The sequence below is a fragment of the Piliocolobus tephrosceles genome, chromosome Y (assembly GCF_002776525.5).
Source record: "Piliocolobus tephrosceles isolate RC106 chromosome Y, ASM277652v3, whole genome shotgun sequence".
In the NCBI taxonomy this organism is placed as follows: Eukaryota; Metazoa; Chordata; class Mammalia; order Primates; family Cercopithecidae; genus Piliocolobus; species Piliocolobus tephrosceles.
Window position 1 is genome coordinate 7,899,024 of NC_045456.1, and position 25,442 is coordinate 7,924,465.

Consider the following 25,442-nt stretch of genomic DNA (forward strand, 5'->3'; position numbering starts at 1 on the left):
TGGGGACTGAATTTATGAAGAGGCAGAACGGTAGAGAGGAAAGCCCTGACATCAACCTCTGGGCGGGGCATTGATTGGCATCTGTGGAATGCCCACCGGGGAAAGATTCTTTTACACTCATTATCTTAATTCTCAGAGCATCTCTGAGGTTTTGTTGCAACTTCAGCGTTCTTTTTTAACTTTTAGGTTCAGGGGTACATGTGCAAGTGTGTTATATAGGTAAATTGTGTGTCATGGGAGTTTGGTGTACAGATTATTTTGTCACCCAGATAATAAGCATAGTATTCGATAGGTAGTTTTTCGATCCTCTCCCTCCTCCCACCCTCTACCCTCAAGTAGGTCCCTGTGTCTTTCGTTCCCTTCTTTGTGTCCATGTGTACTCAATGTTTAGCTCCCACTTATCAGTGAGACTATGTGGTATTTGGTCAATTCCAGTTTTGACCAATGATGACCAGAGACACAGAGCAGTTGGGTGTGGTGGAGACAGGGTTCAAGTGTAAGTCAACCCAGCTGGTAAAGTGACACCCATCCCACTCATCCCGTTGCTGCCAATGACTTCAACGCTGGAGCCTCAGTTCCCTCCCGTGTGAGATGATGATAACAATTGTGAAGTGTCTGAGGATTAGAGAAATAACCCAGTGAAGGTACTTCAGAGTGGGTAACTTTTAATTACTGTTGTGTTGCTGTACTGACCAATGTAGCCAGTAGCCACTTGTGCCTACTTAAATTAAATTAAACAAAAATTCCATTTCTCAGCAACACTAGCTCCATTGCTGGTGCTCAATGGCCTCCTACCTCTACTAGCTATCATACTGGATGGCACAGATACAGAGCATTCCCATTGACACAGAATGTCCCTTGGACAGTGCTGCTGTGTATCATTAACTTTGATTTAATTCAAGTGCCAGACCAGACCTCAGGGGTAAACACAATCATTCCCTATATGTGAATGTGCAGGTACATGTGCAGTTTTGTTATATAGGTAAATTGTGTGTCACGGAAGTTTGGTGTACAGATTATTTTGTCATCCAGATAATAAGCATAGTATTCGATAGGTAGTTTTTCGATCCTCTCCCTCCTCCCACCCTCTACGTAGCCTCAAGTAGGTGAGAGGAAGCTCTGAAGCTCTCCTGGGATGCTCACCCGCTGTGGTGAGAATCAGGTGAGGCCCTTCGCTGAAGGGCACCCTTTGTTTACCAGAGAGAAAGGAGTCACGTTTGCTTCCTGAATGAAGATAGTCTGTCTATGAACCAGGTATCTCAGCCTCGAAAAGGTGAGAAGTGCATGCCAAGAAAACCTCTAGACAGGACTCAATTCTTCCCATCATACACCTAACCAGAGAATTGCAGAAGGGGTCAGGGGAGAATTCCAACTTTGAGTCAGCAAAGGAGACATTCTTTTGAGGTAGAGTCAGGGTGGGGAAAACAACTAATCCGTTTTCCAAACAGGTTTTTATAAATAACTGACAGGAGATGGGCTGTTTTTATGGAAGTATTAACCCAAATGATGGGTGTTAATCATTAAACCTTTTAGGTGGTGGCTCGCTTGTTTCTCTGATATTCTAATCCGGGTCACAGAATGGCTAAGGCAGATTTAAGTGCAGCGTGGATTTTTTTTTTCTCACTTTGCCTTGTGTTTTCCACCCTGAAAGAATGTTGTGGCTGCTCTTTTTTCTGGTGACTGCTATTCATGCTGAACTCTGTCAACCAGGTATGTAGCCTTGAAACTTAAAAATAGATGAACAGTTTTCTACATGTTTGACAAGTCGTTGACTGAAAGAACTCTTTATTTTTCTAAATCTGCAGACATGTTGTGGCTTGAAAGTTGGGGTGGTGAGTGTTTAATGAGTTTGAAAGAAAATATTAAACCGTCTAAGATGATTTAGGTTAAACTTCCAGGAGTATTTGGGGCAGTTTAATTGTAGTTCTGTGTTCCATTAGTTTGAGTTGCATTACATATTAGGATTTTTCAGACTCTGTTTTGGCAGATCTTAATCATCACATACTGCTCTTTCTTTTTTCTTTCTGGCAGGTGCAGCAAATGCTTTTAAAGTGAGACTTAGTATCAGAACAGCTCTGGGAGATAAAGCAGTAAGTGGAGCACCTGAGTGTTCTTTTAAAATTTTGTTTGCTAATAACACTGTACTTTCTCTAATAATGGGCCTGTCTGCACAGTTACCTTAATCTTGAATAAATTATTTCTAAAGACCTCAAATCTGATCTTCTCTTAAAGATAGATTATAGAATAATATTAATTTTTAATAAAGTAGGTTCACCTAAAGTATTTAATCGGTGGTGTATGCTAGACAATATGTGAAGTTTTGTGCCACACAAAACAACTTAAAAAACCGGCATCTCAACTCGGGATAGTGAAGCCAAGTGGCCTGAGTCAGTCGCTCAGATCTAGACTGGGTCTACTCCTCACCATTGTGGTCATTTGAATTTTGTTAGCCTCGATTTTCTACTCATTGAAAAGAAGGGATGGTTCTACCCTCATAAAGTATTTCATAGCACAAAAAATTTCCAATTCAAACATGAAGTTTCTTCAATTATTCTCAATTATCAAAGTAACATATGAAATATATGCTTATGAAATAGAAGTTTAAAAACTAGTCATAGGGCCCATGTGGCTATAGGAATGGTGAAGATCATTGAATTAAAAAGACAGTATTGTCTAATTCTAGTTTCAGTTTCCCAGTGTGGTCTGCAACATTTTTCCCCCAATAGAAGTTGGTGTTAAGATGTCTCCGGCTGGAAACAGAAAAAAGAGTGCTAAAGAAACTTAGAGGTATTCTGTTTGCAGGCCAATTCATCAATTTGTTATTTTATTATTTACTCAATGGGTAATGATTGTTACAACAGCCAGCATTTATTGAGAACTTATCTTACTTTCTAGCTGGGGCTCTTCTAAGCACCTTACTCCTATCAAATCATGTAGCCCTCACAACAATGCTTTGAGGAAGGTAGTAGTACAGGTATTCGTATTCCCACTGAATGGATGGGAAAACTGAGGTTCAAAGAAATTAAGTAACATGCTCAATATTTCAAGTCATCAAGTGGCAGAAGTAAGATTTGAGCCCAGGCAGTCTGAGTGCAGAATACATTGTCTCTACTAGTGTGCATGGTTGGCCATCCCAGTATCCTCTAATAGCAGGTACCATGCTGAATGCTGGGATGTAATGGTGATTAAGGCTTGACTTTACCCTTGTGGAGCTTATAGTAGTAGTAGAATTGGTCATCTATTAAATATTCAGTAAACCAAATGCAAATGTGCAATCTTGACAAGTATTACGGAAGGAAGTACAAGGGCACTTCGGCTTCGTCAAGGGCCACGATACCTGGCACTTACTGTGACGTCTGAAGCATGAGTTGAAGTGAACCAGGAAATGAAAGAAGGAAAGGCAGAGGGAACAGCATTGGCAAAGGTTTATCACAGGAAGGATCTTGGTGAGAGTAAAGGTTAGAAAGAGGGCAGAAATATCTGGAATTGGGGCAATGAGGAGGAACATGGCAGGTGATGAGCTTAGAGAGAGAGGAGCGGGAAGGCCAAGGAATATGTGGGCTGTGTTAGGGAGTTTCGTTTTGAGATGTAGGGAGTATTCAAGAGCATCAAACGCTGTTGAAAGGCCAAGCCAGAAAGCGACTGAAAAATGCTGATTGTGTTAGACAACGTGGAGGTCAATGGTGATTTTAGAAAGAGCTCTTTTCATGGAGTGGAGTTGCTGGAAGACAGGTAGTGGGAAGTTAAAAAATAAATGAGTGGTGAACATGTTGAAACAGATGTGTGGACAACTCCTGGGAGAATTTTCGCTGTGAAGGGCAGGAAAGAGACAGCAGTAGGTAGAAGAAAGGAAGACTGAGTAAAGTGGTTTGTTTTTGCTGTTGCGTTAATGGGAAAGCGTTGAGCTTGTTTAAAAGACAATGAACAGACTCCAGTCAGAGTTAAATACACAGAAAGGAGGGGAGCTGATATTGTTTAGATCTGAGAAGGGCAGAGGAGAAGCATTCCTAATATAAGTGACGGAAATGACCACTGATAGGCAAGTTCTGTCTGGCACTTCAGGAGAGGAGGCGGCTAAGACATGTGTCTATGGAGGAAGTGTTGTATCTTGATGTCAGGAGGATGGGAGAGTTGAAATTGATGAGATATATCTATAAATTATGAAGCAAAACCATTTAATGAGAGTGAGGTTTGAAGGAAAACTTTGGAAAAAATGGTAAAAAAAGAAAAAAAAGCATTGACCATCAGTTCTCTCTCTAGAGAGAGGTTTGAAATAGTTATGTGACCCATGAGAAAGAGAACTGGTGGTGAAACCTTAGGGATTACCAGGCAATTTGGGGGTAGGTCATCATGAATTTAGAGTTAAACCAACTAACTTTGTTTTGTAATTTTCTCTAGTTATGCCAATAACTTACCCAAAATGTGGGGTTAGCCATGGTTTGAGTGTTCTTAGATGTGTGCAAAAAGCAAGGTGAGCTGGGGCATTTAAGGTCCTGGCACGTGTTATTGAAATGAGGAACCAAGGAATCTGAACTGGTAGATAAATATATGCAATTAACTTCTACCACTTGGTCTGTGAAGCCACATGTGGGATATAAAGATGTGTTCAATTTCACATTGAGCACCTGTTATGTGTCAAGTATATGCACAACAGGTAGGTAAGCTGCTATGGACATTCTTATATATGTATCTTCCATATGCTTTCTTTTTTGGGGGTATTTACCCAGGAGTAGATTAATGGATCATAAAGTACACAAATGTTTAGCCTTAGTAACTCTTACCTTATCCTCTCTTAAGTTGTACATTTTCTTATTAATATATGTGCTCAATTCCTTTTATAAATGGAGGCTGTCTCTTTGAAGTATTTGAATGCCCTAGGAGAAATACACTACATCCAATGCACAAGCTTTCAATCCTTTCACACTTGCCCAAGATAAGTTGGTTCCACTGGCAGGATACCCAACCCAATCTAGAACTGCATCAGTCCTGTTCTGATCTAAATAGCTTGGAGCTTTGTTCTGTGACCAAAATTGGACTCCTACCCAGCCAGCTTAAGCTCTTGTTTTTGAGATGGACAAATGGAAGAACAGGAGATCAGGTCAAGTTGTCGCCAAGATCTGAAAAGCAACTGAAATTCATGTCCCAGGGAGAGCTGGCTAACATCTTTATTTTCATTTTCTGCACTGAGCTTATTATTCTCATCTGTTCTTGAGCAGGCTTATTCCTCGTGTCTGCATTCTGTTAATAAGCCTTCCCTGTCTGAATAGTGTTTCTGCACTATTTTTAATCAGATCCATTTCTTCTTCATGTTTTATTCATTTATTATTAGGTTAGATCATAGCTACTCTTATTCTGAATAAAATTAATTTTGGAAACAAATGCATTATCAAAAACAAAGAGCTATGCCATGAATCAGTTACTTTTAAACTTTCGTAGTATAATATCAAATGAAAAGTTCACACTGAAAGATTGAAGGAGCACTTCAAATAAGACCTAAAGTTGACATTAAAATACAGTATTTAACATTTGCATGTGAGAAAAGTGATTTTTCCATTTCCATTTTCTGTTGTTGTTGTTGTTGTTGTTGGAGACAGGGTCTCACTCTGTCATCCAGGCTGGAGTGCGGTGGCATGATCTTGGCTCACTGCAACCTCCACTTCCCAGGTTCAAGCAGTCTTCCTGCCTTACCCTCCTGAGTAGCTGGGACCGCAGGCACATGCCACCACGCCCGGCTAATTTTTTTTTTTTTGGTAGAGATGGGGTTTCACTATGTTGTCCAGGCTAGTCTTGAGCTCCTGGGCTCAAGTGATCCACCCATCTTGACCTTCCAAAGTGTTACAGGCTTGAGCCTCCACTCCTGTCCCCCTTTTTTGTTCTTTATGGTAGCATCTTACAGCAGAGTTACATAAAGTGGTACTGAAGGAGAAAACGGTGAAGTGGAAGAAGCAACTGAAGAAAGTTTAAGGTTCTATGTTACAGAGGCCAAGGCAGGAGGATCACTTAAGGCCACACATTTGAGACCAGCCTGGACAGCACAGCAAGACCCCATCCCTCCTCCTTTCCAGAAAAGAATATGTTATGAAAATATTTAGGAGAAAGGAAAAAGTACAGCACAGTCATAAACCTTATCCAGAGAAGGTAACTGAGTAATACAGTTTTTGCTGCTGTTACTTAGGAGTCATTTGTTTTTACTTACTATCCTCACTGCCACCAAAGAGGAGAAAGGCAGTAACGGAAAAATATGTTTCCCCATCCCAGAGTGAAACTCCAATCCTGACAGTGTCCTTGTGATATACCAACCCCCACCATCACCAAGTTCTTCCCCTCAGCTTTTGCCACTTTCTCCCTTCCTGCTTCTGCTTTAGTTGCTACCTTCCTTGGTGGTCCTTAAACAGCTCAGTTTTGTTTTGTTTTTTTTTGCCTCAGGCTTTTTGCATTTGCTGCATTAAGGAGCAGAGTGAGTCAAATATACTATATTAATTTGCTAGGGCTGCCATAACAGAGTAACACAGACTGGGTGCCTTACACAACGGAAATTTATTTTCTCTCAGTTCTGGAAGTCAAGATGTCATAGGGTTGGTTCCTTCTGAGGGCTGTGAGGGAAGGATCTGTTCCAGGCCTCTCTCTTTGGCCTGTATGTAGATGGCCGTCTTCTCTCTGTGTCTTCATATCATCTTCCCTCTGTGTCCAAATTTCCTCTTCTGAGGACACCAATCATAGTGGATTAGGGCCCACTCCAACAACTTCATTTTAACTTAATCACCACCGCAAAGACCCTGTCTCCAAATAGAGTTAAATTCTGAGGTATTGCAAGTTAGGACTTCAACATGAAATCTTTTTGGTGAGGACAAAATTCAGCCCTTAATATGCACACACATTCAAGTTTCTGGCTAAGAAAATTTTTAAAAAATTGTACTGATGTTAATAAAGGCAACTGGGAGGGAGTTTATGAAGGAAAAGAGAAAGGGAGGAAGGAAATGAAAATGGACTATATATGACCAGGATGAAATGTCCAAATGCCCTATTTGTTGGCTGGCTACTGATGCTGCAGGTTCTTAGGAAGATAGTGCAACAGCAGATACACCAAACTTAGAATGTCCAAGAAACCCTACCCCAAACATTATGGGGATATAATTTATCATGGTCTCCAGTATCTAATGTATGAGAAAGCGGTGTGTGTGTGTGTGTGTGTGTGTGTGTGTGTGTGTAGAGAGAGAGAGAGAGGGAGAACCACTGTGGGTACAATTAGAACCAATGGACCATATTTGCCCCCATACACTTTGTTTTTCTTCTCTTTCAGTATGCCTGGGATACCAGTGAAGAATATCTCTTCAAAGCGATGGTAGCTTTCTCCATGAGAAAAGTTCCCAACAGAGAAGCAACAGAGTAAGCAAATAATGAGAAATCTTAACTGATTATTTATAGTATTATTTGAGATAGTGCATTATTTCAAACCTTGATCTTGAAAATAATTTATTAAGCTAATTTTTCGAAGGGATTCACATTTTTACTAAACTTAAAAATAACTTTTATAATCTAAGTCATAGTTTATATCATGTTCCTACAATGCTCTTTGTTTAATAGGTAATATGAAGATAAATATCCCTCAAAATTACAGGTATATATCCTAAGCTTTCTACATTTCTGTTGTGTGTGTGTATATACATAAATGTATATATAATTTTTCTTGCAGATAGATACCAAAGAATTTTACTCTTATTTTGAAAATAACCTAAGTGTGTATAAGTTCTTTCCACTCTTGGTATTTATCATAGTACCTTGTTTATTTTCTTAAAAGCACTTAATATGACTTTTAATAATTTTATATTTTTGTCTATTCTTCTGGAGGAATCTTCTCTATGATGTTTCCTTCTTTCTCTATTTGTGGTGAGGGTAACATTCCTGGTCTGTCTCTATTCCCTTCTTCACTCCTCCGCTTGAGAGGTAAAATGACTTATGTGATTGGTGAGCTGCAAGGAGAACCTGGGTGTGGGTTCCTTTCTCCTTATGAGGTAGCCATCCCCAAATGATAGCAGGCATCTCTCGTGCAACTCCCTAGCTAAGTACAGAACCAGGCCCTGCATGCACAGGTACATACACCCTAAGGCTGTACTTGCAGTTTGCAGCAGAGGAGCGTTTAGATTAGTAGGTGCCATGTTATTTGGGGGGTTAAATATTGTGTGTGTGGCCGGGCGCGGTGGCTCAAGCCTGTAATCCCAGCACTTTGGGAGGCCGAGACGGGCGGATCACGAGGTCAGGAGATCGAGACCATCCTGGCTAACACGGTGAAACCCCGTCTCCACTAAAAAATACAAAAAACTAGCCGGGCGAGGTGGCGGGCGCCTGTAGTCCCAGCTACTCCGGAGGCTGAGGCAGGAGAATGGCGTAAACCCGGGAGGCGGAGCTTGCAGTGAGCTGAGATCCGGCCACTGCACTCCAGCCTGGGCCACAGAGCGAGACTCCGTCTCAAACAAAAAAAAAAAAAAAAAAAAAAATATTGTGTGTGTTACTCCAGTACAGGACGATACCTGCCTCAGTTATGCTCTACTTGAGACAATGGAGGTGAATATATTTATTTCAGGATTTTTTTTAAATTAGGAAGAAAATTTGCCTGCTGATTAAAGTCATATCCTCCAAACTAGCCTTTTATTTTGATCTCCCATCTGTACAATGTTTTGTCTTCATTCTATAATAATTCAAGGCCCAGTATAGATGATTACTATTAATTGGTCTCCCTCACATCCATAATATCTGATGCATGGGATATGAATATAAAGAATGAAACAGAAGAGTGGAGTTTGAGGGAGCAAAATGAACACATACATATTTGTGTATACCCATATGTGTATTTTTTATATATATATTTTAAATAGCATATTAACATGATTTAAAAAATGAAAAGAAGGTATATAATAAAACAAAGCTTCACCCTAAGTTCTACTCCTGTTTTATAGATCTTAAAATTATATATATTGTACTTCATGCCATTAAACTGCAGCATTCTTTCACAACTATTTATAATAACTTTTCTCAATAAAAATAAGGTGATTACATTACAAAAAATTGAACAGAAAAAAAATAAGAAGAAAAGCCACTGGTTATCTCACAATGGTAACCCCTTAAATATTCTCTTTGTATTTTCTTCTAGCCCTTCTTGTAAGCAAGTTTTGTACATTGCTGTGTTCATAGCACTGTTAGTTCCTTTAAATGATCACGTTTCACCTAGTACATGACTAAGTTAAATTAAGTGTTTCCATTCTTAGGAAAATGTAATTTAAATATATAACATTTCAGATTGATTCTTGGGAATTTACCTTTAAAATATCTTCCTTCAGAATCTGGAGCATTGTAGGAGTCTATGAATATCTGATCTAGTTTATTTGAAAGGTTGTTTGACTTACAACTGGGCACTGGGGCTGGGTGCAGTGGCTCACACCTCCAATCCCAAAACTTTGGGAGGCCGAGGCAGGTAGATCACTTGAGCCCAGGAGTTTGAAACCAGCCTGGGCAACATGGGCAACCTGGTGAAACCTCGTCTCTACAAAAAATGCAAAAATTAGCTGAGCATGGTGGCACACACCTATAGTCCCAGCTACTCGGGAGGCTGAGATCACTTGAGCCCAGGAGTTTGAGGCTGCGGTGAACTATGATGGTGCCACTGCACTCCAGCCTGGGTGACAGAGTGAGACTCTGTCTCAAAAAAAAAAAAAAAAAAGATTTGGGTACTCTGGATATATATTGGGTTGGTACAAAAGTAATTGTGGTTTTTGTCATTGAAAGTAATGGCACCTTCAACAAAAGTAGAAGCTTTTGTTGCCAGTGTCAGTTGTAAAAATCAAAACTGCAAAACTAGACTGAGGATCAGTACACATTTTTCTATAAAGAGTCAGGCAGTGTGAGTCCTGGTGATATTGCTATCAAGGGGATGAATTGACACGCGAGATGTGTTTAAGATGGAATTCAGCTGCTGGCCTGGATTCCACATGCACTGCCATGTTGGAAGCTGCACCCCTACGTGAAGAGCTATGGGAAAGGGCACCACATAATGCAAGATTGGATTGAAAATAGCTTTGCGGAGAGGCTGCTTCTCTTCAGTGTGGCAGGTGGATGGAAGACACCAGTAGCTTGGCATATGGGTTAAGTTTTAAAGCTGCCTTCCAGAAATCTTTTGGTGCCAATGTGGGCAGACTAAAGGAGTGTGGCAAATATTCCTTTCCAGGATAGCTTCAGGATCCAAGTTTTGGGGACTGGCTGTTTATTGTCTCCCCCTGCCCACCATTGTTTATCCACTAATATTGCAGAAAACTGTAAAGTACAAAGAATAAACCAAATCACATGAATTAAAAACAAAGATATTCAAGTAATTAACAGAATAATGAATAGTCTCACTTTCATCCCACCTTTTACCCAGGGCGATATCGACAACATCTCTTATATCAAGTTTGATCACCACCAATGATACAAAGCTCATTGTCTCCTGAGCATGCCTCTTCCTATTTGGAAACATACAATTGGCGTATACTTACAGTAGAAGCTTGCTTGGCTATGAAAAAGGAAGTGATGTCTTGTTGGAGAGCTGATCTCGTCCAGTTACCATTACCGCAGGCAGGCAGTGGAAGAGAAGCCAGGGATTCCCTAAGAGGATCGGAGAGGATTAGGGTGTGGGCTTGCAGAGAGGGCTGTGGCATTTCCACTCCCTTAGGACTTGAACAGGGCTGGGAATGGGTTCCTGTGCAGATTCCCCGGTGCAGCCAGCCAGGGTGTTGACAACTGAGTTCATACTGATGAGTTGGTCCCCATTCCTTACGAGTGATGATGTGTTTGGAGTGATATTCTTGTTTGCATCCCTGCCCACCTCAAGTCAGGTAGAGAAGTGCTCGTAGAGGATACATTTGTCTTTAAGAAGGGAGACTGGCATATTATTTTCTGGAGGGATGCTCCCCAACTTACAGACATTCTCAGGACCCCCTCAAGTTGCCACTACAGTAGCAGTAGCTGGAGTTCTAGAGAATATGATGGTGTCCCTAGCAACTGAGAGTGTGCCTGGAACAGAAACTGGTGGCTACCTCTTAGCCGGAGAAGTCTCATGGTGGAAGGCTGGCTTGAGCGCCTGTAACTGGGGAGAGAGAGAGGGCAGTTTTTTGAGCAGTCTGTACTTGAATATATTCCTGGGGCCAAGCAGAGGTTTTGGAAGGGAACAGGATGGAGTCATTGCCTGTTAGGCCCATGTCCTTAAGTGAGACAGGGCAAAACAAGGCAGCTGAGTGAGGCTGGAGGTGTACACCCCTGGAGGCAGAGCTGAGATGGGGCGGAGGAAGTTGGTCAGAGCACGTCACCCATGTCAGGGGAAGATGCAGTGCAGAGGTCCCGGGAGGGGCCCCTGAAGGCCCAACAGGAGCATTCTGAGTGGAGAGCATCTGGACACCCACCACCACAGAGGACCCCTCACAGCAGGGGGAACCACAAGGGCCCTGGTTCAGGAAGAAGAATTTGGCCTTTCCTTGTCTATCTCACACCCCCATCATCTTGCTTTCCTGTCCGTAAGCGAGGAGAATGAAGCATGGGGGAGGGCGACACGGGCAGGGAGGGAGTGGAGCCCGGAGGAAATGGCTGGAACCCGCCACTCAGGTCTCTGCTCTGGCCAGAACTGCTGGAAGGGGAGCAGCTGTAGGTGAGAGGCAGGAAGGCAGCTTTGGTTAGACTGGCCTGGATGCCTCAGTAGCCGGAAGTGACAGGAAAGCCACACCATCTGCCCCAGATGCTGTCAAGAGGCGAGGAAGAAGGAGCTGACAGAGTGCCCAAAAGGAACGGTGTGAGCAACATCAACCTCTTCCTTCACTGCTGTCCACAAGGTCAGCCTGTGGAACTATGTTGCTGTAGCTGGAGCCACAGGATCAAGTGACCTCTGCTGAAAGCCTGCTATGTGCTGGGCACTGAGATTCGAATGAGGGCTAAGACCAGGTCCCACACTGCACCAGGCCCACACCCAAGAACCTAGCCCTGGTAGACACTGTAGAAAGATAGACCAAATGTGACAGCAACAAGACAACTCTTTCAAAATCATCACTCACAGTTTCTGATATTAAATGCTTTTTTTGCTATTGCTGTATTTTTTTTAGAAGCAGAATGGGAGATAGATGGAAAAATGAAGTTAAGAGAAAGCTCTGGTTTCATTAGTTGAGGTTACTTGAGGTTTTCCTGGAACTTGGACTGAAGATGGCAACCAAGTGTTTTCAACTGTTTACAATATGATTTAGGCCAGATTTACTAAAACAGTTTCACAGGAATTTTAAAATGTTGAAAGGAATTTCTAAGGAAGCTATAATCTAATCCAAAGTTTAGTCTAATTCGCAGGTCAACTGGAAAGTTAATATGCCTAGTTTATTCAAACATCAACTTTTAGGTAATTTATCATTTTTAGCAAGAAAGGTAAAGTCTAACTCAGGCAAGGCTTTCTCTTTCTGAGTTAAATGGTGTAGGACATGTAATGGATTTCTCCTTCTGCCTAATTATTCAAGGATAAGTCTTGTGATCTAAAAAGGAACAACGTGCTGTTGTATCCACGGTAAGGGGATTAACGGTCTTGTGCTTGTAAAACAGCAGCCCAGCGCCTATTTAGTCCTTTTGATTTCCAGAAACAAGAGCCAGATTCTTACCACTCTTTGGAAGCAATTGGCCCTGTCTGGCGCCATTGATGAAAAATGGCAGTGGAGCCAATTCTTAGAGAAACCTTCAGACCAGGGCTTCCCACACTTGAGGAGAAAGAGTAAACATTTTTACCTCTTTTTCATGATTTGCTGAAAGAAGTCACTTATGTATGAATTAATATAATTTATTGGTAAAAAAATTTGGTCAAAATGATTATTAAAGTGAATTCAAATAATTCCACCAGCCCACTGGCTGCTCTGAAAAGCCATATTTGCATTGTTTCTGGGTTTGGCTTCCAACTTGCTGCAGCCACACCTGCGCTTCTTGGACTCTACATTATTGCCAGTCCCCAAACTCTCGGTTTCTTCTTAGTGCACTGCATTGGTCACTGGTGTGCCCCCACCATATCAGATGCAACTGTGGACACCAGCTCCAAGATCATCACCAAGATCTTAGAAGAAAAAGTTGTGGAGGAGGCAGAGGAGGGAAGAGATGGTCCCGGTAGTGGGAACGCTAATGAGGAAAATGGGAAGCAGGAGGCTGACAGTGAGGTAGAAGGATAGGAAGAATATGGGGAGGAAAAGGAAGAAGAAGAAGGTGATGGTGAGGAACAGGATGAAGATGAAGATGAGGCAGCTGAGGCTGCTATGGGAAAATGGGCAGTTGAAGATGCTGAGGATGACAATGTTGATACCAAGAAGCAGAAGACTGATGAAGATGACTAGACTGCAAAAAAGGAAAAGTTAAATTTAAAAAAAAAGGAAAAAGAGAAAAGGCCACCGTGATCCATTCACCCTGTCTCAGAATCTAAGTGAAGTCATCTTTAAGTAGAGAGACCTGCCAGGCAACGCCACCTTCAGGTGACCAGCACTCTTCAGCACCCAACCCAAACCACAATAATTTGCAACAGGGGAGGAAAAAAAAGAACCCAAACTTCCAAAGCCCAGCTTTTTTCCTTAAAAGTACTTTAAGATAAAAATTTGTTCCTATTTTTTATTTACATTGTTTATTTATTTATTTATTCATTTTGAGATGGAGTCTCACTCTGTCACCCAGGGTGGAGTGCAGTGGCGCTATCTTGGCTCATTGCAACCTCCACCTCCTTGGTTAAAGCAATTCTCCTGCCTCAGCCTCCCAAGTAGCAAGGATTACAGGCGCCTGCCACAACGCCTGGCTAATTTTTGTATTTTTAGTAGAGACGGGGTTTCACCATGTTGGCCAGGCTGTCTCGAACTCCTGACCTCAGGTGATCTGCCTGCCTCAACCTTGAGACTCCTGGGATTACAGGCGTGAGCCACTGCGCCTGGCAATACTTTTTATTTTCATTGTATATTTTTGTACACATTGTTAGGGGTCAGCCATTTTTAATGCTCTCAAATGATCAAACCAGCCTTCAGAGCTTTCTCTGTCTTACTTCTGACGTTACTTGTGGTGTGACCATGTTCATGATATGGTTCAAAATAAAAACAAACATTGAAGAAAAGCAAAAACAACAACAACAACTCTTATTCCGAGTGTTCCAGTATCTTTTTTTATGTATGAACTTAGTGGTACTATAAGTTTGTATGAGATGGTTAAAAAGACCAAAGATAAAAGGTTTCTCACTCCCCTCCCTGCCTTTTTTTTTTTTTTGTCTGTGAACTTGCTGTTTATTTTTTTGGCCTCTTTGATGTATGTGTGAAACAATATGATGAACAATAAATCGGAATTTTGTTTCACTGAGTTGCTCTAACAACAACAAAAAATAATTCCATTGGACTCATTCATATTTAAAATCTTGAAAATGGAGGATTTTTATTGAGTTGTGCTAATGGCATTTCAGTTTATTTATGACATCAAAATATGCTTTAAAAAGACATGTTTAGCTCAAGAAATGCTTGTTGGTTGATCAATTTTTCATTCGGTACAAATCTTGGAGGACATTCAATGTAGTCACATTTGGAAGAAAGGCCATGGAGAAGTCACATTAGTTGCACATAATCTATAATTGGAAGAAATTTGTGTCCTTTGGTTCCTTAATACATAAATTACAGAACCATGTGCAGTCATTCTTCATGTTACTTCCTTTTTAGCACCAGCTTTCTGCCCTCACATTTACAGTTCTTCTTGGCTACTTCCATCTACAGTATATTCGGGATTCTTCTTTTACCAGAGAGTTCTGTGTGCTATTTTGTTGTCTGAGTATTTGTAGGTGAGTAGACAAAGTTTTGGGAAAGTAACCTCCTTCCTTCCCTGCCTCTCTTTTCTGTTATTACAGCCCTGGACCAATTTATTTTCTCAGTTTGTCTCTCTAGGAATGATGTCAGAGCACTGAGATGTTAACCTTTTCTCATCCATCCATTTTTCTCCCCAATCACTTACTGAATGGTCCACGTGGGCCAAGCTTCAGGAATGCAGGGGCTTACAGCACAGGACAGACTTGGGCCTCATGTCCTCATGTCCTAGGGCACAGAGAAATCTGCTGCAAATGGACAAAATATTTGATAGTCTCCCTAGTGACCCTGCAACTGATCAAATTAAAACAGGTACTCTGCTTGGAGATCAGGAAGTTCAAATCAGGGCAGGGATTAGAGACCCTCCTGACAAAGAATGCAGACAAGCCATGTGAAATCTAGAAGCTCTTTATCCTCCCCATGTCCTGGGTCTATTCTCACACAGGGCATGGAACTATGTGCAAATTCTGCCACTATGGGGGTTACTGGCTTCCACTTTGGTATTTAATGCTCTGGTGGGCTTAAGACTCCAGTCTTGGTTTTCAGAAGTCTTAGCATCACTAAATTCCTGCATGGGACGGGGCACGGAATCTACATGCCGCTGTAGTAGGAACTCTTTTCCTAACCATATCCCTAACCATATTGGTGAATCAAGGTTAGCTCTTAGTAAACAGTTGTGAGTGAATGAAGCATGTTTAACATCCTGGCTCTTAAACCAGTGGCCTGTCTATTGAGGTGCAGTGGGTGCAAGAAAACAGTGTCCCCCCAAATCCCCCCAATTTCTTCCTCTTTTTTGCCTCAGTCCCATAGGAGGATGCTCCCATGGTGGACTTGGCACACAATGGCCAGAGTAGAAGCAGTTCCCTGTTGCTTGGGTGTTAGCTCTTGCTGGACCTCGGTTTCTTACCCTTGGGGAGGCCAAGACATCAGTTAGTTTCTGAAAGCATCATCCAAGTAAGTAGGAAGCGCCAGCCCAGAGTGTGTCTCCATCTTCATATACAGCCTTGGCTGCCTTCAGAGCAGGGCTAGGCTTTCCCCGGCTCCCTTCCCACAACATTGCTACTGTGGGAAGTGGGCTTATTAATTCCTAGTTCAACTGCATGTATGTGAACAAAATATAAACACATCTATAGAGTTATATATCTATTGGTGACATTTGTTGAACATTAGGTTACCTTTTTGTTTGCTTAGAATCTTAAGAGGAGTTGCATATTTGGGCAGAACCATCATGTACGAAGGACACAACATTCTCCTGTTGAAGAAGACCACAAACAGCCAAAACTATTTACCTTTTCTCTTTATATCAATCTTAGAGAAATTATGCTTAAGACACTAGTACGAGGGAAATAATCATAATAAATAATTTTACATCTGAATGTATAACAGAAAGAATTTTTTAAAATTTCAGGTAACTATTAATACCATCCTTATGCTGGTGGGTACCAGTATCTTGCATTTGAATACAGCTTTCTTAATTTCAAAAAAAATTTTTAAATCTGTTATCTCCTTACCAGTGAAGCTAGTCAAGAGCATTAAAACATTGCCTAGTTTTTATTTTTCTTGTAGATACTTTTACTGTGCCCAGGCAACTTTTAAAATAACTGCTTTGCTCTTATATGTATGTATATGTCTGTGTATTTAATTAAAAAAAAAAAAAAAAGATTTACAAAGAGTTACAAAGTTAATACAGAGAGGCCCTGTGTACCAGTGGTTCTCAACACTTGGTGGGGGGATTCCCCCCAATTGCTCCAAAGGATATCTGGCCATTTCTGGAGACATGTTGGTTTTCACAATTGGATATGCTACTGGCATCTAGTATATAGAGGCTAGGGATGCTGCTATATATCATACAAAACCATAGACAGTCCCTGACAACCTAGAATTGTCCAGGCTAAAATGTTAATAGTGCTTGGGTTGAGAAACCCTGCTCTAACCCCATTTCCCTGATGATATCATGTTAAATAACCACGGTAGATTTATCCCAACAAAGAAATGCACGTTGGTTCAATTTTTCAACTAATGTCCTTTTTCTGTTTCAGAATCTATTTCTCCTTAGTCTGATCCACTCTGTGACACCTTCTCTGTATTTCTTTGTTTTCATGACCTTGAAACTTTTGAAGAGATTTAGAAGTGTTTCTTACTTGGTCCTGAGCCTCCCCGCCCCGCCACCCGTGGAGTATAAGGAAAAGGGATCTGTTTGGGGGTTATATCTATGACTGTAGAGTGCTATGGCATTTAAAGGGTGGGGAAGAGAGAGAATCAGTGTGGCACATGGCTCAAGACAGTTCCCCGTAACGTTCCCACCCAAAATGCCAACAGCACACCCCCGTTGACACACTAAGAACTCAAGCCTTTCCTAGTAACTCATAGACAGTGAAATGACTTGTCTCAAGACCACCATTTGGCAGGTAGTAAATTTCAAAATAAAAGCTTTGTTTTTAGAGTTTCAGTCCAGGAACTTTTTCTATCTAACAATAACTGTCTCCATTGAAAATGTAAGGTTTAACATTTTCAGCAAACATGTTAATCTTTTGGAAATCTTTATTTCTAAGTAGATAAAATATTTTCAATTTATTTGCTGAGGGTAATGTATTAAAGTATGAGTTGCCACCCATTGGAAACTTGAACAAATTTAAAGAACTTGAATTCATGTTATAATTCCATAGTGATGAGGACACTGGAAAGTAGTTGGGGCCATAGTTATGTTGATGGAGTTGTATGCCCTCCCTTTTTTTTTTCTTTGTAGCACTTACTCCACACCTCCACAGTGTATGCATTTATTTACTTGTTTATCTTTTGTCTCCACCTCCTTAGCAAGCTCCGTGAGATAAAGGACTTCGCTTTGTTTACAGCTGTATTCTATGGCTCTCTAATGGGGAATACCATGAAATTCATGTTTGAACAGTATTTAAAGAGGCTTCATATGGAAAGAGTAATACAGGCAAAGTAACCAAATGACTCTTTACCTGATTTCTGGCCTTTTATGCCTGAAATTCTATTTGGTATTTGTTTAATTTATATAAATGTTATGTACTATGCATAATATTTTACTTCTTATCTTTTTCACTTGATGGTGTATTTTTGACATTTATTCTTTTTTTTTTTTTTTTGAGACGGAGTCTTGTTCTGTTGCCCTGGCTGCAGTGCAGTGGCACAATCTCAGCTCATTGCAACCTCCACCACCTGGGTTCAAGCGATTCTCCTGCCTTAGCCTCCTGAGTAGCTGGGATTACAGGTGTGCGTCACCATGCCTAGCTAATTTTTGCATTTTTCATAGAGATGGGGTTTCACCATGCTGGCCAGACTGGTCTCAAACTCCTGACTTCGTGATCCGCCCCCCTCGGCCTCCCAAAGTGCTGTGATTACAGGCGTGAGCCACCGTGCCAGGCTGGGATTTATTCTTTTATTTAAAAAAATATGTAGCTCTAGCTCAGTGGTTGCCACCAGGGGGTGATTTTGTCCTTCAGAGGCTATTTGGGAACACCTGTAGCTATTTTTGATGGTCACTATTGGAAGTAGTTCTTCCCTGGTAGATAGAGCTCAGATTTGCTGCTAAACAACCTGGAAAGCACAGAGTATCCTCACAACATACCTGGCATGATCATGCTGATGTTGTGAAACCCTGGGCTATTTCTTTCCTTTAATCTGTGGAACAGTATTCCCTCGACAGCATATCCTGTATTTACTTTATTCCTGTACCGATGAACATTTGGGTTGTTTCAATTCTCTGCTATGATGACGAGTGCCGCAAAGAACATCCTCACCAGTGTCTGTGCATGTGTGCCACAGGGTTTCTGGTAGCTGCATTTTCTGTTCTAGGAATCACTTCCAAATGCCATTCCAGAGTGGCTGAACTCCTTGCTTCTACAGCGTCACCTGGGATTCCAATTCCATGCGTCTTTACCAGCCTTTGGTATTATTTAACTTTTAAATTGTTGCCAATTTGAAAAGTTTAAAATAGTAGCTCATTTGTAACAATTTTGCATTTCCTGATTGCTAGTAAGACCAGACCACAGGAATCATTCACACCCCAAGCATTCTAGAAAACTGGTGAAAATGTTTTCTGTCCAGCATGCGCCACTTCATTTGGTTTGTCCCTGCGTCTTTGATATGTATTACAAAACCGCACATTTTGGGGGACTAGGCTTGCCTGTTTCTGCCACTAGAGGTCACTGATCCTCAGTGGTTCTCCACCAGTATGACTTCTGACCTCTCTACCCTTCCAGGGAGTATTTGGCAACGCCTGGAGCCATTGTTGATAGTCAGGACTGTGAGTGTGCTGCTGGCACCTAGAGGTGAGCAACCAGGCATGTTGCTAAGGCCCTGCAATGCACAGGACGGCTACCCCCTCTCCCCTCCCCCCTCCCCCCACCAACAAGAAAGCACCATCTGGCCCAAGTAATAGTGCCAAGCTGGAGAAACCACGGTGTTGTCTTTGAAAGAAAGCGTATGACAATCTCTATAATAAAGACACCTATTATTATTAACAACAACAAATATTTTATTGCAGAAACTGGGGAAACTGCGGAGAAGCATGCCTTCTGTCTCCAGGGAGAAGGCAGGGGCCAATGCACAAGGAAAAGGCAAGGGTTTTAAGGGAGAGGAGAGGTGGGCCTGGGGCTCGCTGAGTGGTCGGCTGGAGCAGTGGAAAGTGCCCTGGTGGGGCCGGTGGCTGGTGTGGGGGTGGAACCACAGTGAGTAGGGTGAAGGCGCTGAGGGCTGGAGGCTCAGGAGGTGGTGGCAGGGGCCTGACTCTTGGAGCTGGGCAGCAGGCTGGGTGTGCTCAGAGGCTCATGGTCCCCCTGGCGAAGCTCCTTCCAGGTGCAGGCAAGCCTGAGGCGTCAGGGCAGTGCTGCCCGCAGGCCCAGCGCTCCTGCGGTGGCTCGGTGACCGGGCGCCTGGCAGCCGCACATCCTGCAGCATGGCAGGCGGCCGCCAGGGGGGATGGAGCCAACGCTGCCTGGGAGTGGGGGCCTCTGCTCAGCGGCCTAGACCTGGGCACAAAGGAATGGGCCACTCCGTTTCTCATCACAGGCTTGAAGGCAGATGGCCTGGGCGTCCGGCTCCCTCTGCGCTCCGGCGGGGTGATTTTCACAGTCACCAGGCTGTGGACAGGCTGGGGGAGTGGCGGGCGGTCCAAAGACACCGCTTCACGTAAGCCACGCGAGCCTCGGAGAAATCAGGCCTGATGTTGCTCAGCAGCGGCGGCCTGTTGGGAAAGCACCTCCAGGCCTGGGGGACCATCTCCGGAGGTGGATGGGGGCGGGGACCATCTCTCTCCGGATGCGGATGCGGATGCGGATGCGGGGGTAGTCCCAGCTGGGAGGAGCGGTGGGGAGGGGCCGAGTGCGGACCCAGTGCTTCCCTTGGAAGTAGGTGACCTTGCAGTTCTCCTGGATCTGGGGGCTGAGGAAGAAGGGCCTGGACCGCAGGGCCCAGTGCTTCTGGGCGGGGCGCAGCTTTCTGGCCCAGAGCCAGCCCAGGAAGCGGCTCAGGTAGCTGCCTATGAGAGTAGGGCAGTGGGTGGGGCCTTTCAGTAGACACCGGGATGCCAGAAATTTCCAAAATCTGCGGTCACGGTCCGAGATCAAATGTCAGTGCTCAGTGACCAGCGACCCTTGGCATCAAAATGTCGGAAAGTGCACGAGGCGCCGTGTGCTGGGTATGGTCTGGCCAGCAAGTGTCGCATGGAGCAGGAGGCCACGGTCAGGCCAGAGCTTTGCGGCGCGCAGCTGCAGAACGGGTGGGTGGTTCCTCATGCTGTCTGGTGGCCCAAGGAGGCTCAAGCCTCAATCCTTCCCACTCATGGTCCCAGACACTGAGCTCTGGGCAAAGGGGCCTGGCAGCTGCCTCTACTTTTTTGTACCTGACCTTTGAAGGCAGAACGTAGAAGAATTTCTGCCAGGTCCTGAAAACTGGAGATACCTGTTGACAGAAGGGTGCTCTCTTTGATCAGTGTGAAAATGATCACAATACACATGGATGCTCTAAACAAATCCTTTACTCATGTCAGATTCTTCTAGGATGGATGTTAATGTTGCTTTTTGCAATTTTGCTCTTAAGTAAACTGGGAAAGCCATCAGGTTTTGTTTTAGCACTGGCAATGTTGATTTTATGTGGACTTTCCTATAATTTCCAGCCTGAGTACATCCATGTATAGATTGTCTCTCTCTGAACACTGTCATTTCTCCCCTTTCACTTTTAATGGTAATACAGAGGAGAGTGAGTCACATTTCCAATTTGCAGTTGAAAAGTGTGTAACTGCCAAACAAAGAGTTCAAAGACTGCTGGTGAATTGATTGTAGTGCTTAAGTTTGGAGGTTCGTTCAAGGCAATGTAAAATAAACTGTTTTTGAGAACTTTTTCTTCAAAAGTACACACAGAAGGTGTCTTTTGTCTTGGCCCGGATGCTGGGGTGGAAGAGAGACAGTAGATGCAGACAGAGCAAGTATTGAATCATAAGGGGGCAGCAGATCCTCTCTGGGTCCGAGAGGTGAAAGACTGAATGGGCAGGGTACTAAAAAGAGTTTAACGAGAAAATAACAAAGGTTTCTATGATTCAGAGAGGGCCAAGCATTGGGGAAACGGGCTGACACCAACCGGTGATGGAGAATGAGATCCCTAATACTCTCCACTGACTATTATTATTTTTTGGCAGATTCCCTATTATTCCCTATAAGGAATGATCCCCAAGTATAGGATTTTGAAACAATGGGAATTTCCTTTATAATTTTCTTCTTACTGAGATCATTCTTCATAATGGTAGAAATGACTTTTTAAACATAGCTAAAATGTCTCTTAAGATAATAATAGCATCAGAGTGAATGGTTTAATACCATTTGTTGTGATATTCTTCTAATATATTTTTTCTTTCCACTATCTGCAGAATTTCCCATGTCCTACTTTGCAATGTAACCCAGAGGGTATCATTCTGGTTTGTGGTTACAGACCCTTCAAAAAATCACACCCTTCCTGCTGTTGAGGTGCAAACAGCCATAAGGTAATCACCCTTAAATATACCTTCTATTGGTCGATCAACTTGCTGATTAATTCAACTGTTTTTACAGATAGATACTGTAGAGTTTTATCTGTTTCACACATGAATTATTTATTAAAATGTAAAAGATTTCATTTTGTTAGTTTCTGTTAAAGATGAGTATAGATCAGTAGTTCTCATCCAGGGGCAATTTTTCCTTCAAGGAGACATTTGGTAATATCTGGAGACATTTGGCAATGTCTGGAGACATTTTTATTGTCACAGCTGGAGGGGGTGGTGGTACCACCAGCAATGAGTAAGCAGAAGTTAGGGACCCAATGGCTTACCTTTTTCAGTCAATGTGTAGTCTTTACTTTAAAAAGATAATTTTTTTTTTTTAAAAAGGTAAAATCATGACTGATGCAAACTAAACATTATTACTATCAAAAATGTTATTATCTCATTAGTTAATGAGGGCACTAGTAAGATGTTAAAATCTTTTTCAAGGAGACTTCGAGGAATCACCCATATATAGAAGGTGAGGAATGGCAAAGTGCATCTACAGAAAGATGCATCAGTCTATTTTTCAGGCAGTAACCAATTATGTTCCACTAGACACAGTTCATTTGATTTTCTATGGACAAGAATCATTTACATTATGTTAGTTTTCAAGAACTTATGGATTTGCAAAATAGCTCAAAGACCATAAGAGATGGAAATGGCCTAGAACAGTGCTTTCAGCAGGACAATCAGGAAAAAGTCCAGTACTCTGTTTTGCCCATTTCAAGTATTTTACTATTTTTCCCGACTTCTCAACAGTTTTAGTTTTTTTTGTTGTTGTTGAGACGGAGTCTCGCTCTATCCCCCAGGCTGGAGTGCAGTGGCTGGATCTCAGCTCACTGCAAGCTCCGCCTCCCAGGTTTACGCCATTCTCCTGCCTCAGCCTCCCGAGTAGCTGGGACTACAGGCACCCGCCACCTTGCCCAGCTAGTTTTTTTTTTTTTTGTATTTTTTAGTAGAGATGGGGTTTCACCGGGTTAGGCAGGATGGTCTCGATCTCCTGACCTCGTGATCTACCTGTCTCGGCTTCCCAAAGTGCTGGGATTACAGGCTTGAGCCACCGTGCCCGGCCTACTTCCTGACAGTTTTACTCCTTCCCTCCTTATGATCGTAAGAAACTCAAAAGTGAAGCGAATTCGTGACTTTCAAGAATTAGTAGGATGCAACTTGTGTTTCTTTCAATTACTGTGCATTTAGTATGTGTCAAAACTTCAAATACCACATTTGATTGATGTTGGGGAAAGGTCTACTCAAAAAATGAGCTCAGGAAATAAACTAGAACAAAACAAAGTAGCTCTCCCCACAAAAGATTTACAAGTTGCTGAAATACGTATTATTATTTTTACCAAGAATAAATACCTACTGGAATAACTCATTAGCTCTCTGTAAAATGTTAACACTTAAGAAAATGAGTATATAATCAAATGTCAAAGGTTTTTGTGAACATGATCTGTTTCTTTTGCTGAAGCAAAGGCACTGAGGATTTATACCAATGGGAAATGATTGAATCTGCCCTAACAAGAAAGTTTGAACTAAATTGCTTCTTCACTTTTGCCACTAAGAATGCTGTTAAGACTCTCACCACTTAGGGAGTAAGAATTTAAAATATCATACTTCATGTGAAAAAAGATTTTATTCATGTCTTGTGATCTGTGAGGGCTACAAGGAAAATGAAGGCACTGGGTTAAACCAGGCCTTCAGTTGATAGGAGAAGGAAGAGTGAGTGCTTAGGGTGAAGGTCCAGGAAGTATTAATACATGAATATGTTCACAACAAAATGTCTGTTTCAAGGATCCTAGCAAGAGAATCTGTTTAGGAAGTGGGGATAGCCAACAGAATGAGAATTTATGTTAGGGAATTAGTAGGGCACATCAGGATTGGATGAAAATAAAGGAAACTATACTACAAAGGAAGGATAGAGTGAAAAAAAGGAGATGGTGTTTAGAGAGCAAATAATAGGAATTTCAAGGCTGAAGAATCTAAGTGATTGGGCGAAATAGTACTAGTTCCACCTAATATTTGCATACCACTTTTTGGTTCCCAAGGAATGTTCTTATACATCTGTGGCATTTAATAATGACACCAACAATTTTTTTGTTTTCTTTTTAAGAGACTGGCTTTAAAGTCTGCCTTTGTTGCCTAGGCTAGAGTGCAGTAACATGATAGTAGCTCACGCAGCCTTGAACTCCTGGGGTTCAAGTGATCCTCTTGTCTCAGCTTTCTGAGTAGCCGGGACTAGGGGGATGTGCCACTATGCCTGGCTAATTTAAAATTTTTTTTTTTTTGTAGAGACAGGGTCTCGCTATGTTGTCCAGGCTGCCCTTGAACTGGCCTCAGGCAATCCTCCTGACTCAGACTCCCAAAGTGCTGGGATTACAGGCATGAGCCACTGCACCCAGCCAACACCAATAATTTTTGAGTAATTATTATTATCTTTCCTTTATAAATGAAGAAACTGAGGCTCAGGGAGATTAATTTATTTGTTAAGGCTACCATGCTAGAAAGACAAAGAGTGAGGACTTGAACCTAGGCATGCTGCCACCACATCCAGTGATTTTTCCTGTTTTCCAGAGTACACAAAGAACTAAAACAGACATCTCAGAATTGGTTGGTCATTCCTTTACACGAAGTGCGTAGGGTGAAGGTCCGGGAAGTACATGAATTTGTTCACAAAATGTCTATTTCAAAGGTCCTAGCAGGATAAACTATTTAGGAAGTGGGAATAGCCAACAGAATGAGAATTACAGAATTCTCATTTCAAGTAAAATAGTTGAAATGGGCAAAACAGTACTGGACTTTTTACCAATACAGAGTATACATGATATGAGGTAAAGAAGTGACCAACTAATTCCAAGATGTCTGTTTTAGTTCTTTTGTGAGGGCCTGGCCTAATTCAACACCACTCTTGGCTGAAAGATATACATGATGCTTGATGCCAATTGGTGATTCCAGTGGTGTAGCAGATTTAATATGTACCTGAGCTAGAACTTCCAGTCGGTCTGCGAGGTGATAGAATACATTCCAAGCCTAGAGTAAGCAAGTAACAAAGGGTTAACCAACTAGGAAGTTAGAATGAGAATGCAGAGCAACTTTTCGTTTTTCTCTAAGTTATATCTTAGCAGTGGGTTTCATTATTTTGTGGAAAAGTTTGTGCTCTCAGATGATCAATATTAGTTTATGACAAAATAAAATATTCCATTGTTGGATAAAAATCCCTTGTTGTAGATTATCTGGCTAGAGTTCACTTTCACATCCATGAGTAATCATGCCTCAGCATAGATATTTATTTACTAAAGGAATCTTTCCTGATAGCCTGGTGCTGGCCTGCAGAGATTCTCAAGCCATACTATCAGGCTGTAGACTTGAGCTGTCCAGTACCGTAGCCACCAGCCAAATGTGGTTATTAAGCACCTGAAATGTGACTAATCCAAAGTTAGGTGTGTTCACAGTGTAAAACATAAACCAAATTTCAAAGACATTGTACAAAATAAAATGTGAAGCCCCAGCCTGAGCAATATAGTGAGACCCTGTCTACACACACACAC

At 42.1% G+C, this 25,442-nt stretch overlaps 1 protein-coding gene and 1 pseudogene across 1 annotated transcript in view; both read left to right on the forward strand.

Moving 5' to 3' along the window:
* Positions 1-1,396: 1,396 nt before the first annotated feature.
* Positions 1,397-25,442, forward strand: part of CLTRN (collectrin, amino acid transport regulator) — a 38,677-nt gene continuing 14,631 nt past the window's right edge. Inside the window, exons 1-4 of the mRNA XM_023199054.1 lie at positions 1,397-1,710; positions 2,032-2,090; positions 7,301-7,386; positions 21,748-21,861. Coding sequence (XP_023054822.1) covers positions 1,653-1,710; positions 2,032-2,090; positions 7,301-7,386; positions 21,748-21,861 — 317 coding nt within the window. The 5' untranslated portion in view covers positions 1,397-1,652. The remainder of the gene's footprint in view (positions 1,711-2,031; positions 2,091-7,300; positions 7,387-21,747; positions 21,862-25,442) is intronic.
* LOC111531690 lies at positions 12,858-13,373 on the forward strand (annotated as a pseudogene).